At 42.3% G+C, this 16,342-nt stretch overlaps 1 protein-coding gene across 5 annotated transcripts in view; it reads right to left on the bottom strand.

The window, feature by feature from the left end:
* nlgn2a (neuroligin 2a) overlaps positions 1-16,342 on the bottom strand; it is a 264,100-nt gene that overhangs the window by 158,509 nt on the left and 89,249 nt on the right. For all 5 annotated transcript variants that reach the window (XM_082526502.1, XM_082526500.1, XM_082526498.1 and 2 more), the window contains one exon: positions 8,829-9,698. In XM_082526502.1, the coding sequence (XP_082382628.1) occupies positions 8,829-9,336 (508 nt within the window). In that variant the 5' untranslated portion in view covers positions 9,337-9,698. The remainder of the gene's footprint in view (positions 1-8,828; positions 9,699-16,342) is intronic.

The raw sequence follows: 16,342 nt of genomic DNA, 5'->3' as shown, positions 1-16,342 counted from the left end.
ACCAGATTTGGAACTTGAGGAACTAGTCTTCAGATTTTTCAACAACCAGCCGTGTGGTCCTGTGTGTTTTGCGATCCTACATGGATGATGGGAACAGTTGAAAGGCAGCGACTGACCCAGGCTGATTCTTTTGCCCTCGCCACCTAAGTGTAAGATACAGCCTTTGACCGAGCAGACCATTCGTTGTCTGCACCACCGTGCCTCAGGACAGAGAACAGAGCAGAGGGGAGCAGACTGAGCGGGAGAACGGGAAGGTGAAACATGAGAGGAGGCAAAAAAGAAAAAAGCAAAGATGTCAGATTTGGTTTGTAAGGGCTGGACCACAGGCTGGATGAGGCCTTCTGTTCTAACCTCCATCTTTGACAATACAACAACCACCTCAAGATGCCTGGCTTAAAATCTAACTCTGCTCTCATTGTGTCCTTGTCTTTTTATTTAAGCCTCTGGTTTGTCTTTCGGTTCTGGCAAGCGCACCCTCATATCAAAGAAAACTTTTGTCAAGTGTGTGTGAGCGAGAAAGACAGTGGATATTTCATCTGCAGAGGGTTACAGGCGCCCATACTGTATGTAACAGCAATTTTTCATTCTAGGGGAAGTGTATTCTGCCTGCAGAAAGATAGTGATCTATTTCCCCTCCTATAATCCCCTTTTCTCTCCCATTTTTGTTCTTTAGAGGGTATCAACCAGGGTAAGGAGGGGGGAGAGGTGACATAAAGAAAGAGATGGAGCAGAATAATCAAGGTTTTTCTGGCATCAGAAGCAATATCTATCCTACATCTACCGCTGCACGCTGGCACTTCTCTCACTTTTTCCCATTATTTATCTGTTTGTTTTTATCTCTTATTTATGCATCTCTAGCCTTTTGACGATGCTGCAGAGGGGCGCTCGGCCACCGTGTGCATTATTGTATTAGTATTGAACCCTTCTTGATGAATCTCCTCAGAAAATTGAAATACTGCAGAATGGGGAGATGTGGGAGCTTGAGCTTGATGCATGGAGATAGATGAAGCATCGGATGTAATAATTTATAAGGCCCCCAGCATGCACCGTGCATCTCTGCCAAAAAGGCACAGCACTGACAACGCTGAGGTTAGCGGTTCAAATCCCAAAGGGTTCTCTGGCAAACCTGACGTATACCCACTTGGAAGGGACTAATTGAACAGCTTTAAAGGCACTTTTGTAACAGCTTATTGGGATTTAACCCCAGCCTACCACCAGTAGTGTTCTTGTGGGAGCAGTGGAGTTTGTCTCATGCTTATCCATACAGTTATTTATCACTGATAGCAATACATGAATGTAGGATGTAAGAATTTCATAACTAATTCATGTGAGTCTTTAACTGTTTCCACAGTGCTCCCTTTCAGCGCTCACATTCTTGATTGCAGCTTTTGTGAAACTGACCGAGCTTGTGAGGAGCGCTAATTCATACTGCAGACTCTCTGAATAAAGGTGAGCTGAAAGCAACACCTCTAAGCTGGTGAGGAACTGTCACGTAGATGGGGGTAATATGTAATAGTGTGAGCACATGTGAGGTGTTGCATTTGTTATTTCAGGGCAAAAACTGTGCTAGAAAAAATACCCCAAGGGTGTCAAACATAAATCCCACGGGCCAGGATTGAAGAAGGCGTACATTTTGGACTTCCTTCTAATGAACACCTCCCCCATGGCGATTCATTTTTAATTCATAATTTCACACCAACATAAAAAAGTTTGGCATCACTGTCCTAGATCATAAACCTCCACCAGAAGCTCATCTAGGGTGTGTTTTGTTTTTAACTATTTGTTAAGTGGCCAACTTTCAGAAACTAGAAGACAAAGTCTCACATATTCATTGCATCCTAACACAAGCCCTACTGCTAACCTTAGATCAGATGCCACTGATGTGGACACTGGAAAAAAGAACATGTTGGATTTACTTAATTCAGTAGTTTTTGCTTTGGCAGCAACTTAAACAACTGAGTTAACTCGACATTCACATATTCACATTCAATAAGCCTGTGCATTTTGTGTTGATAAGGTGATTGAAACATGTTTAGATAAAGTAAGCAGAGCTCATGAAATATTTTAATCCTTCACAATTTTCTCAACAAAGTCAAAGAAACCTAAAATCTTAATGGATTTACAAAACCTCCAGTCCACCCATCCTTTTATCTTTACCAGGGTGGCACGGGGGCTGGGGCCTATCCCAGATGTGATAGGGTAAGAGACAGGGTACTCCCTGGACAGGTCTCCAGGGCTAAAACGCAGAGACAACCAACTCATGGGTAATTTATAATCACCAGTTAACCTAACCCCAATAAGTGCATGACTTTTAACTGTGGGAGGAAACCATAACACCCTGGGAGAACCCACTGCCAACTAGTCAGATTATGGATTTGAACCCTTCTTGCTGTGAGGCAGTAGTGCTAACCACCACGCCTCCAAGCTGTCAATCCACTTACTTAACAAAAGTAGGACAGCTATGATTACACAGCTTGAATTTTCTTTACATTTTGTCCTCGACAGGTTAAACCACAATAAACAGCAACAGCACACGTGTGGTGTGTGTCTCTTATAACTCCAGTGATTTTCCTGCAGTTTCAAATCTCGTGTGATCTTGGGAATTTCCTGAGCCCAGACAACTAACCACTCTTACTAGATCGTATCATGTCATCTCAACAAGAACAAATTAAGTTGTTGAATTGCTTCATACAGATCCTACATGATTTAAATATGTTGACCATAGAAACATGAAACTATTTTGTTAAAATTACAATTTTTTTAGACTTTTGTAAATGTAACAACCACCCATTCCTTTTCTGAGTGGAGATGCTAAAAGGTTTTAAGATGCCTGGTCCTGAGCAGCTACATGCTACTGAAACAGTCACATCTGGGGCTGAAACAAGCTGCAGCTAAAGGCAAAATATACATTTTTCTTCAAAAAGATCAAAGTGCTAAAAAGCTGAAACGGAAACAAATGCAGCGACTCCAGCTTCAGTTGTCAATTTAGGCTTTTGTAGGTGTTGTGGGTACAATGATGGGACAAACTTTCTTTAAAAAACTTCCTGCTGCTGACTTCAAAGCGATGGTTTCTTTATTCCCTGTGTCTAACTCCACAAAGCATAGCCATAATGGATTGTGTATGCCGGTAAACATTTATAACGAGTTTCCATTTGTGGGCTGCTGAGTCCAGCTACTCCAACTTATTCACCATGAAGGCTTGCTCTGTGTTAACAGCAGCCGACTGCTGAGAGAAGCATGTGATCTGTCTGTGAGCCTGAGGCGGCATCGGCTGCCGGTCCTCCCCTCGCCTCATCCATCGATCCAGCGTGACTCTGCAGGAGTGAGATGAAAACCTCTCGCTATGATTTATGGGATATCATCTGCAGGAGTACCAGTGGAGCTCCTGCCTCCCAGCAGTTGATGAGGAAACTACCTGCCAAACGCAAAAACCAAGACTGGGTCCATAAACCCTCACTGGACTACTTCTGCACTGCAAAGCCTTTATTATAACCTAGTGGTCATTTTATTCCTTCAGAGGTACTAATAAATGGAAACCACAGCAGACCTTAATTCTAATGAATGTTGGACGGCTCTTTGTTTAAAAACCACTTAAAGCAGTTGAGAATGTTTTGAATTCTTCTTTAAAGGTACTTTGCAGGTAGCTTGTTCCAAACAACTTGGAAAACTCATCCCGTTTTTAAGGATTCGGCTCTCTTCTGGTTCTTCATTTAATTTCTCTAACTGACTCCATGATGGTTTGATGGACTCCGTGCATTTTTGTTTTTCTTGTTGCTAAAAATAATTACTTCCACTAAGGAGGTTATTATTTTGTAGTATCTGCATGCATGCCATCATTCTGCCTGTAAACATGATAACTTGGAGGAATTCTGAGAAAACTTGGTAGGGGTGCAGAGTGCGGTCATGTTAATCATCCATCAAAACCTGGCTTCCAGTTCAAGGTCAACTTTATGATTTATTGGACAAAAATTGACAGAAAGTAACTTTGAAACTAGGTCTATTACAAGTGTGGTTTAAGATTTAAGATATCATGTCACATTTGACCTCTGACCTCTCCTTCAAGGTCAACAGGTTAGCCTAAAAGGTCAAGATGATAATAATGCTATACAGAGCCGTTTGAAATGAAGATTCTTACTGCCATTGTTTGTACTTTCAACATACAGGTATCCAGGAAGTGACATTAAGACATTCTAAACACATCTGACCTTTGACCTCATCTTCAAATGCAAATAAACTCATGAATTGTTAACTTTGCTTCAAATTATACTTTCTTTGATACAGGTCTATCAGGATCAGGAAATCTTATATTATAGTCTGCATCCAATGGCAGGTTACATTTGACCTCTGACCTCAATTTTACATTTTACATCTGCCTTTCTTTTAAGCTGAACCCAAAATGTGTCACATCTTTAAACAAAGTATGAGAACGAATGGCCTACTTGGAAATATACTGTAGTACAGTGTTCTATAATAAGCTCAAGCTATTTACACATCAATACCTATTACCCATTAACCCACTCCTACATAATGTCTGTGTAATCAAAGCAAATATCCGTCATACTTCCCTTATCTGACTGACTTTACTGCACCGCCAACTTAATGTTCTTTTAAATGAACAAATAAACCAAACAAATATATACAAACTAAATAATACAATATTTACTTAACAGTAAATACCTCCAGAGAGTGCCTTGCCTTCTTGTTCTTTATCGTTCTGGCTGTATGTTTTGGGTCGTTGCCGTGCCTCCCTGAGGCCACCATGTGTTGGATAGAAATGTAGTCTCTATATTTAAATCCAAAAGGTGCTGCAATGCGTCTTTTCTGTAGCAATATATACACAATAAGTTATTTAATGTGTTTAGAAAACATGAAAACCCATTCAGTGATTAGCATTTTCTGCTCAAAACTATTCATATAGTCAAAGAATGTGATATGAAATTACTAAATTAGATGAAGCTGTCTTTAATCAAATATTAAAAAGTGTCATTTTTCATTCTTTCTTTCAATTTGTTTCATTTCTTGATTTTGTTTTTTTCTAAAAGACTGACACATTCAGCAGCATGTTTATTCAGGAGTGCCATGGGATGAATGAAAGAAATGACAACACATGGCTAGCTTTGCAACTTACTAAGCACTTAAATATTAATTAAAGAGCCACGAGTACGCACCAAATGTTAGCATATTTGTTTATCTATGAACAAACACACATTCATGTCAGTGTCCCACTTTCTCCTACTTGCACCGACGGCAGCATTAAGACGTAATTCTGCCAACTTAATCCACTTAAAACCAGAGTTTTTTTAAGGATTCTGTCTTAAGGGTTGCCCTGTGAAAGGATACAAGTACAAAACTCTCAGGAGACGGAGAATTCATGTTTTAAAAGTAAGAAGAAAGACAGTGACAGACGTGGTGTGGCAAGAGAAAATGTATATAAGCTAAAAAAATCTCTAGCCCTAGTCTCCTCTCCTTGTTTTTTATCCTCCTTTCCTCGTTTCCTTCCATCTCCTCCATTGCATGTGTAACAAATGATTTGGACACCAAAGAGGGAGAAAAGGCAGAGGAGCAAAGACAACGGCAACCCCGGGGCTGCTAGAGATTGCTGAGGCTAGCAATGTCATGCCTGACTCGACCACAGTAAATATAACAGCAGTGATGATGGAGGACGGGCGGGGGAGGGGGTGAAGCGAGCTCATATGGATCTGCAGTTCTTTTTTTCCACACTTGGGATAAATTATGGCACGTGCACCAGGTGGGTATTTGCTGGGATAATGTCTTTCTAACCTGGACGCACCTTACAAACAGTGACCGTGTGGTACACCGACGCCGCCGGGCGCTCTGCTGATTTTTCACATTGATGAATGAAGGTCACTGTGGGGAGATGTTCAGCACCTGTGTGACATTTGCAGAAGGCGCGCTGCACGGGAGAATGTGAGCGAGTGTTTATATGTTTCAGAGTTATGACATTTCCATTTCCACATCGCACATCTCAGGGGAAAAAAAAGTGAAACCTGATGTATAATGCTCTAAATTTGCCCGCGGAGCCGTAAGTGGCAATGATGGGGTGTCGAGGGCTGAGGCTGCGGTGCTGCAGTGGAGAGGCGGAAGGAATGTTTTTGAACTGCGAGGTGGGTAAAAAAAAAAGAAATTGAAAGAAGTTCTGATGGACGGGCAAAGAGGGAGACTTAAAAGTGTTGGTGAGAAAGACACACACAGACACTGTCAAGCTACATCATGGAGTATTCTTTTTTTAGCCTCAATACAGATCTTTAGCAACACTTCATTCCTCTTTGGAAAGCGTCCAGTTAGCTTTCAGGTCTTATTTTCTTTTCCAAGCAAAACCCAAAATGCTTACCACTTTGTCTCTATAAAAAGGTGTTGGGAAGCTGTGCAGCTTTTACTCGAGATATAGAAATGAAAGACAAAAATGTGAAGCACAATATCCTCGGCAAGGAGAGGAAGGGAGGTGACGGGAGTCTCCACTTTTCATGTCACACCTGCCGATGAGATGGAAATCTTTCCCCCTTATTGCTCGTACACCAAATAGTCCCTAGACTGACAAAAATGTCCACAGTTTGATCTGAGTTGAGAGAAGAAAGTTCTTGACTGGAAAAAAAAAAGTAAAGTCAAAAGTCACCTAATCCCTTTTCTCATAAAGCTGCTCCAGTCCTGGCCTTTTTGTTTTATAACACACAGAATTGGAGGTACCATAAAAACAGCAAAGTGGTAGTTGAAATGATTTTTGATTCTCCGTGGAGTTTTATATTGTTTCTTTTATATAAGTCCAACCCAGACGCAAGCATAATCCTAAAACTAACAGTCGTCATCTACATTATGTGCAAGGTTGGTATGAAATATTAGCTTAACTAATAACCTTTATACAACCACTCAGACTATCCCTGTAAAGAGTGACTGTTCACTAAGCCCCTCCTCTAAACAGATAAATCATCACTTCATCATCATTTGCTTCTTCAAATGTGTATTCAAAGCAAGTCAGAAGTTAGGTTAGACTGAAACACGAGTCTGAACTTAACACCAGGGCAAGCTAACAATACTGGAAGAGATATTTTTTGCTTTAACTGTATATCTATGGTGGTGTGGGGGGGCACAGATTATTGGCAGATGAAGGTGCTCCTCTTCACCTATAATTGGGCCTTCTTTGTGACTCTCAAGCAATGCTCAGCCAGTCCTCTGCTTAGTCTCTCGTCCTGAGGTCAAATGTCAACTCCACCGTCTCAGTGCAGCAGCTCATGAACCAGTTCTCTGCCTACTTGAGGTTCTGGTCTGAGTGGCTCTCCAGCTCGCACAAGATCACAAAGATCAAGGCTGCTGTAGCCGGCTGAAGTCCAAGAACATGAGGCTGAAGTCAACAGGACGACAGATTAATGTAAAATGGAGGACGCATGGGCTGATTATCAGCAGCTGAACTTTTGAACTATCTGGTCTTTAAGTCTGACGTCATTAGCCGTGTCTGGGCCCAAACTCCGCTGCAGGTCCATAAGTCAAATGAACACTGCGGCATCACTGAGAGTTAAAAACTGTCTAAATTCTTAATAAAATGATCAGCATTGCTGCTCTACCAGGTGTAACAATTTCGTTTGACATCCAGGCATCCATGAAAACAGAATTTATTAAATTTAACAGAGTTAGAAGTTAGCAGAGGGTTAGCTCGCTAGTTTCCGCCTAAACATAATATAGCATGTTCTGACTGAGAGATTTTTGAAACTAATTAAAACGTACAGCTCTGCTGTCACTTCCAACATAAGTCAAGACAGAAAACTAAACAACAGTGACGTTTGCAGGGTTACTGAAGTTGGGCTAGCTGGTATATAATGATGTCCTATGTGATTGCTAGCGACACAGCTATGTTAGCATAATATAAACACAGTGAAGCTGGAGGATGAACGCTAACTTTTTTCCACTTGATAAAAGTTAACGTGAGGGTTCCCAATGGTCAGGGACAAATGTAATCGCATGGCAGGATGCTGTAAACGGACCAAACTTTAGTCAGGAGAACAACGGAGATAATCCACAATACGAGGTTAGTCATTAATATACTGCTGCATGGGCTGAGCTGTACTTACATCATAAGGTTTTAAAAACTGAACTTTGAAATTAATAGTGGTAATAAAAACCGAGAGAAGCCGACAGTGAGTGTTTTTAGGGGCTTGTTGAGATTAAATACAACAAGATATAAAGCGGTAAAACATGTTAAAAACACAGCAGCCTGATGAAACGCAGAGTACTTTGGGCCCGGAAGCAGGATTCATACGTCATCACTTAAAGACTGAATAGGTGAGGGTACTGTTGCCTAGCAAGCAATCCTGGATCTATCAGTCAGATGGAAAAAACACACAACCAAAAAAACCAAAAAGTAGTTTCTAAAATATATTTAAGAAAACATATAAATATAAAAATATATTTAACAACGGAAAAGACTGTCTTCTACATGGAGCGGCTGTTTGTGCCTGGAGCTTTACTGACTTTACTAAAGCTACAAGCTAAAAGGTGATGGTTGCAAACACTAAAACAATCTGTCAGTTATCCTCAATCAAACAACAAACTTCACATATAATCTTCTATTTGGCAGCCAGACAAAAAGATGAGTCGGCTTTTTCTACCAAGAACCTGATGTTGCAGACTTAAAAAACACATGTACAGCAGTAACTGTGTGCCTGCTGTGTGAGCATGGAAAGCTCAACAAGAACGGTACGGTAATAGTAACTAAAGGGTTTGGAGCTTAGTGAAAAGTCCACCTATTCCCTATGCTAAATGTTACCTATCAAAGTCCCACATCCACCAACCCTTCATTTCACCCTGTCCCCACTCACCATCCTCCGTGGGCACGTAGACATTGAGGTAGAGGCAGTCCTCGCTCTGGTTCTGGATGTAACCGGCCGCCACGTCCAGGTTGTCTGTGAACCACACGGGTAGCATTATCTCCGGCAGTACACCGTGAACATTTTGAGGGCACACAGGGGCAAAGAGGGTGGCGTTGCGGATCTCCTGCCAGGATCCCGGGGCCTCAGGTGGCTGAAAACGGCGATCGCCGATAGGCGCCGTGGCGTAGGGCACACCCAGGTACTGCTCCACAGGGCCAAGAATCTCATTGTTCAAGTCCTTCTTGATGCCTCTGAGCTTCCCATAGTTAGTGGTCACGATAGGGTGTTTAGAAGGATCCATCTTCTGGCTCGAGGCTAGACTGAAGAGCAGAATGAGGCCTAGGACGCTCATGAGGCACCAGTCTGTCATAAGGCTGAGGTGGCTTGTCCTTGACGACAAACTCCGCCGACTCTGTCTATTTATAAAGAATGGAAGGGGCTTCATGACTGAGTTCATACCGTTCAGCCACCTGCTTTTAGTCAGTTTGGGAAAACGTCTCTCTTTATGAGCAAAAGTGGATTATATCCAACAATCTGGAAGGTAAAAAACCCTTAATGACTAAAAAGGAGCTTTTTTAGAAACTCGACCAAGACTAAGGGCGCTGAATGAAGGTGAAGTGGAGGACAAGGCAGCTGCTTGGGAGAGAAGGGTCCTTTGGGCTCTGGGTGCCGGATAAAGGGGTTTGGACCTTGGAGTGGGTGCCAGGTCAGTGGTGATTCTGAGCAACGGTGATCCGAAACACTTCCCAAGCCATGGCTCTGTTGCGTTCCATACCTATTCGTCCTCAATTATCCAGATAATTGGATTGATGATGAATTCTGCAGAATGAGACAGAGAAGCAGGGGGGAGGAGGGAAGAGATTTAAGGGATGGTGATAAAGAGAGAGAGAGCGGGGACGGGGGGAGGGAGGAAGAAAAGATAAAAGAGATTAAGCTTATCTGAAACAGAAATATATTCCATTAAATGTTGTCAGTTCAACATTTTTTCACCTTCAGCTGTTGCCAAGGGACCTTTTTTCTTTTTTTTTTCCTGAAATGAAAGATTTTCTAAATCCAGAGCCAGTGTTGTGGAGATCAAACTAACAAGGGTTCATTTTGGGAGCATTTCATGTGACGATCAACGTGTTTCACTTCACAAGGCTGAAAATGTTTCTCTCCAACATGGACGGAAGAACAAAAACAAACACAATGACACAAATGCAATTTCTGACATCATGTTTTTACTTCCTCTGGCGTTTGCAACATAATCCCATATATGCTCCTTGCTGAGTGCACATTTCTACATGTCTCTCTATTCATTATGTATGAAAATCCTGCTGTCCCAGTGCGACCTGCATGAGGGCACGATCCCTCCTGGCGGCCCGAGCTCAACCTGGCAGCTAGCACGCACGCATCTCTGCCGAGTTTCCACCGAACAACGCTGCCAGCGATGCCTCAATATTTCTATTAAATTCCTCGAGGCTTCAGAGGTTCTCGTGGAGGCAACACTACAGACAGTACAGTAGACAGCGTTGGTGGACGAGTAGAAGCTGGAGATTAGGGCGAGCCTTTCACTGCCCAGTAAGGTCAAATGTCAATAATGTGCGCCTGTAAGCAGCTTAGAACAGCCCAGCTGGGGCGCTCTCTGGCTATACGCAGAACACAGAGACACACTCGTAGCATTAACTGAGCCACACATGAATGAAAGCCCACATTGTGCACAGCCATTCATGTAATCTACAGCGGAAATGTGCAAATCCTCATCTAACAGATCCAGAGTCAGGAAATGCATGAGGCGAGGAGGAGATTAGGCTGCCGTTACGTTGTTGCGTGGTGTTATGTAACGGTGCGGGACACACAAGGCCCGGCAGTAAGTAACGCTGGGAGTACAGTGAGATATCTCCTCAGTGTTAGCGCACTCTTTTTCACTCTTATCGCATTTTTTTTCACACTCTCCCCTTTGCTTTATCGCCCTACCGTAATTGTCCCCTTTAAAGGCATCATTAAGGATATTATTGCATCGCCTGTACCCACCTCTGTTTTTGTTTTCTCCCCCCCCCCACTCCCCCTTTCTCTCACACTGCCAATAAAGCCATTTAAAATGTAAAAGTATGGGATTTAAGAGGCTTGAGGCAAGACGGCAGATAATTAGAGTCTATAGGCTGATGAGCAGATAACACAAATAAGGAGGCTCATTCATGTATTAATCGTTTCTTATGTACAACAAGCTCTTGGAGAGGATATATTCGGGCTTTTGGGGAAATGCATGGTGAAAAAAAAAGTTAAAAAAGAGAGAGCAGTAATTGCGAGCGGGCCTGTAGCGCCTCTAATCTCTCCTTGTTTTTGTTTGTTCCCGCGCGTGCACACTAAATATATTGCCGCCTCCCTTTGTTCGTCTCCGAGTGGACTTTGTTGTTCTGCCCACGCCCCCCCCCCCGTGTGTGCGTCGGGGTGTGTATCTGCTCGCTGAGAAGCGGGCAGCACGACGCGCGCTCTAATTAAACCACGGAGAGTCTGGGACGAGCCCTTCACCCACACACCCAACAATCAAAAATAACCATCTACACTGCTGTTAAACTTTCATCCTCCAACGTACATAAAAGAGACGGGCGAAGAGACGAGTGTCGGAGGGGAAGGGAAAAAAAGAAAAAGGAGCAGGGATGACGAGAGAGCCAAACTGGAGATGAAAGGTGAGAATAAAGATGGAGAGGAAACAGGTCCTGTTAATGAAAAGCTTCTCTGTGGTCAGCAGAGGCCCTTCAAGAGGCCTCGAGTCAAAGTGACACAAGGAGGAGAGATTCTCAGGGACGTGATGAGCCCAGGAAGGGGGACAACTGGACTCCTTTTTGCCCAAAACTTGCACGTCGTGACACATGTATGTCAGAATTCCTGGCCAAGCTCCTGGCAGACACGAGTATGCCTGCGGGGACCGCCAGAATTTTGTGGTGCATCTGAGTGTTTAATTGCTAATTGGCTCAATTAGAGGGTTTAATTGGTCCAGCTCTGCCATGAGCAGTGGGAAAGCTTAAGTGATTGATGAAGCAGAGAAAGAGAGAATGGGGGTGGTCTGGGGAGAGGACGGTTCAGCATGTCAACAGAGCCACACACAAGATATTCATGGGAATGTGTGTGTGGAATTTTGGCGCCACTGGCGCACGCACGCTATCATACTCACAGATTTAAATGAACAGGTTCTCCCAGAATACTGTACTTCTCTGTATGCATGCAACACTATCTCACACTCACACACAGATGCACACTCATCCAAGATTCATGTCATCAGCAGAATGTTTTCCTCAACTCCCAGGAGGCAGTGAGACTGAGGGAGACTGCACAGGCCACTCCGTGGCAGACTGTCAGTGGGAAACTCATCTTCCCCTGCACTTCTTTTTCATCTCCTACTTATTTCTAATTTAAATGAGAAAGGCAAATGATGCTGCAATTCAAAAAAAGAAAAAAAATATTTTCAATTCGAAACCAGTCTTTACCGCAAGATACTTTGTTACAGGTCTGTGTCATTCTGAATCATCGAAGATGAGCAGCACAAAAAAACATGCGAATCAATTGCATCCCAGCGTTTTCCACAGTTAAGGATTTTTCTACTGGATGCACATGTGGGCCTTTTGTTGAGCAGTAATACAGGAAGAGAAATGTCTGGCATCAAGCTCCAGAGCATGTTTTCCAGGGCTGAAAGCATGACGCCAGTGTGGAAGCTGCACTTCCTGGAGTGGCCATTTGAGGCTGGCACCAAAAGTGAGTCACTCCCCATATACTGTACTCACATGTACAAATGGCCTATTAAAAAGCATGTTTACAACCTGTTAGGAAAAACGTGTTTGTGGTGTTGATGGTGAAATTATATGAGAAAATATGGCCATAAATAACTGTGCTGCACACACTAACACTCAATAAGACACCCTATCATCCAAATGTGGTTCCTTCTGGTTCTTGAAAATGAAGATGGTGACAGGTAATCCTAACCCTAACGACAAGTCTTCAAAATATGGACTCCTGACACCAGCAAACGGCAGCATAGTGTCCATCTTTGCCACACAGTCTGTGATTACAACCTTCCAGCCTCACTGCGACCTTTACACCACTGTGCCACACATTCATCAACTGAGCAGGCTTGAGCAAATCAGGATCACAGCTATTGGAAAGATCCGGCCACTCAAACACTTTCATTTGACCTATACGTCTGTAAGTGATATCATTTTGCTGCTTAATCTGTTGATGTGAAATGATGCCTGCCTGGTACGAGGTTCAAATAGATGTAGTTGTCATTAGGCCAACAGCTATAACAATAACAAATATCACCATTACTCCGTGCAGTCGATATCACTTCGGCTACAAAAGAAATGAATGCCTCAAAGAAGAGAAAACTGAGCAGTGAACGGTGAGCATATATGCATATAATAGACGACTAAATGCTTCTAAGCAAGGTGGAGAAGAAAGCGGAGTGACTGATCTGACAGGAGCAGCTGCCGAGGAGAATATCAGATAGATATTATCCAACATCTAAGCTAAAAGAACTTAAAAGGAAAAGGAAAAAAAACAACAGCTAACGTCTCAACTGGCACACTTAGAAAGCAATGAACGATGCAGATGTAAGAAAACTATTTAAATGTGTTTATAAGACGACAAATCACAGGAACAAACTGACAAGTCAAGAATGTATGTTCACTAAAGATTAAAGAAATGTGAAATATCCCGTATAACAGAGCATCTGATATTTGGATTGGTTATTGGTCCATACCTAGACAGCTGATCGTTGACAGCAGTCCCATCCATAGGAACTATCTTTATAATTCAATTCTATGTTATTCTGTTTTACAGTTAGCAGATTGGAGGTATTCCACAAGTGGGACACCTAGAAAATCTTTATTTTTATGTTTGGATTAGTTTTTGTTTGTTTGTTTGTTTTTTTAACAGAACACCAACTTTTTTCAATTCAATTCAAGTCTATTTGTATTGTAAGGTAACAACCCTATACAATAATGCAATAATACGATGTTCAGTTGAGCTGAAACAACTGACACAGATTGAGAAAAATTTTTTCCTTGTAGATTTTTTCCTCACTGCTTCCTCACTTTCAACTCCCCCATGGTGGTTCCCACGCCTGGATGAGAAAGGAGGAGGGTTGGCTGGCAACCCTATCCCACAAAACCCAAAAATATTGACAAGAGAACATCAAGGAAGCTTGAATTTGGAAAAACGACCTTCAACCCAAGGCCCAAAGCACGCCATTCAGTAAAAGTCAGGAGTTTTTGGAAACTACAGGACCAAAAATCCTTCCTCCAACCAGGATTAAAATACATGGAAAGTCCAAACCATGTATCAAACTGGAAGGGCTTACTAAATTGCTAAAGCAATGCAAAATTACAGCCTTGCATTAATAGGGACCAGCGAGACTAGGTGCATTCAATCAGGACAGAGCAGAACAGGGGTGGGCAACTCCAGGCCTCGAGAGCCGGTGTCCTGCAGGTTTTAGATGTGTCCTTGATCCAACGCAGCTTATTTAAATGGCTAAATTACCTCCTCAAGATGTCTGGAAGTTCTCCAGAGGCCTGGTAATGAACTGATCATTTGATTCAGGTGTGCTGACCCAGGGTGAGATCTAAAACCTGCAGGACACCGGCTCTCAAGGCCTGGAGTTCCCCACCCCTGGAATAGACTGATAAGTAATGAGACATGAAGAAGATGATGCCTCTCGCATGGAAGTAGTTGTGCTAATATTATCTAAAAGTAGAGAAAGGCACTACTAAGTTGGAAGGTTCATGGTGCATGGCTCATTACAGCAACATTCTGATTAAACAAGACCAAGATCAAGATGCATGACCTGTGGGAAAAAGCGAATAAAAGATCTGTAAAGAAAGAGATAGGAAGAAAAAGATGGAGGTGGATAGCCCATACACTGAGGAAACCAGGCAACACCATCACCAGACAAGACCTGACGTGGAACCGAAGGCAGGACAAGGAATAGATGGCAAAAAGGTGCAAAAACAGGAAAGCTATGGATCGGAAGAAATGAAGGCATAAGTGACGTGAAAGCGCCACGAAGACGACAAGAACTGTGAGGTCAGATGATGATTCTCGATGATACTGTGTGAGTGCCATCAATCGTCTATTGAGGTTGCAGCAGGAACGCTGTTCAACACCATTCAACAGAACGCTCAATTAACTTTGCCTTTGTCCTGAGAGAGAACTTCATTTCCACCAGGTATTTATTACTTTTTTATGTCCGATACCGATACCGATATCATAAATTTGGATATCTGCCGATACCGATATGAATCCGATATAGTGTTTTTTAATCAACAAAACTGTTTTTAAAATATCTTGCTGCATTTTGCAAGTCTGCAAGTTCATACTCAAGTTTAAAACAACAACTACACTAAAGCTATTCTGTTATACCTATATGCAAAAAAAATGTTTCATAGTTCAGCAATACTGATCAATCTAATAAACTTAAACCTACACCATCCTCCCTATTCTGGTATTTTAAAGAGTACTTAGTAGAGATGGACCGATCCGATATTACGTATCGGTATCGGTCCGATACTGACCTAAATTACTGGATCGGATATCGGAGAAAAATAAAAAATGTAATCCGATCCATTAAATATCACGAAAGCACCTCACAAAACTTGCAACACGCCGTAACTCACCTCAGAACGTTAGCACGTCGGAGCAGTATGCATCACGTGATAGAGCGGCTGTGGCATGCGGGACCTGTCGGTGGTCTGGATAGCATGTGGAGCTTCGCTAGCAACCCGGCATTTCATCTCCGACAAAGTTATCCCCGAGAGAAGTAAAGCAAGTGTGTAAGTCCATCTCTGAATGTTTGTAAAGCATTCCTGCGTTAAGCTTAACAAGCGATATATGGAGCGACTGCCTCTTCTTGCTGCTACTTCAATCATGAAACTGCTTAATGATCAGCTGATCGGCTTTTCTGTCGCGAGTCCATCTCTCTGGTTTGTTTTTGGCCCACTTTGCACCAGAAAGAGGAAACCAGCGGCTAAACAACAGCAGCACGTTTAAGCTTGATCAGCTGTTGTTAGAATTTATTTATTATTACTTTCTACACCAGGATCTTTTTCTATGTAGCTGACGCTGGTAACTGTGCAGGGGCGGATCTAGCAAAGTTTAGCCAGGGGGGCCGATAGGGCATTAACAGGGAAAAGGGGGCACAAAGACATACTTTTCTTTCTTATTCTCATTTAACATGTCTAGCTTTTAATAAATAATTATCCGAATCTTACACCGAAAGTTTTAATTTGATGTAAAATGAATAGAAGTCAATTACTGTATATAGTGACTATTAAGTCTAATATATATACCCTAGTAAGCTATAGTACTTTTTCCTTTGGGAAGGTACCATCTGTACAGTCTGCAATTTTGTTGAAGAAAGATGTTGAATCTATTTAATATTTCTTGAAAAATAATTGATTTCTGTGCATTTTTTTTTCACACTGCATCAAATT

Source organism: Aulonocara stuartgranti (genome assembly GCF_965226115.1).
Source record: "Aulonocara stuartgranti genome assembly, chromosome: 3".
NCBI lineage: Eukaryota > Metazoa > Chordata > Actinopteri > Cichliformes > Cichlidae > Aulonocara > Aulonocara stuartgranti.
This window is presented reverse-complemented; position numbering and strand designations above follow the sequence as displayed.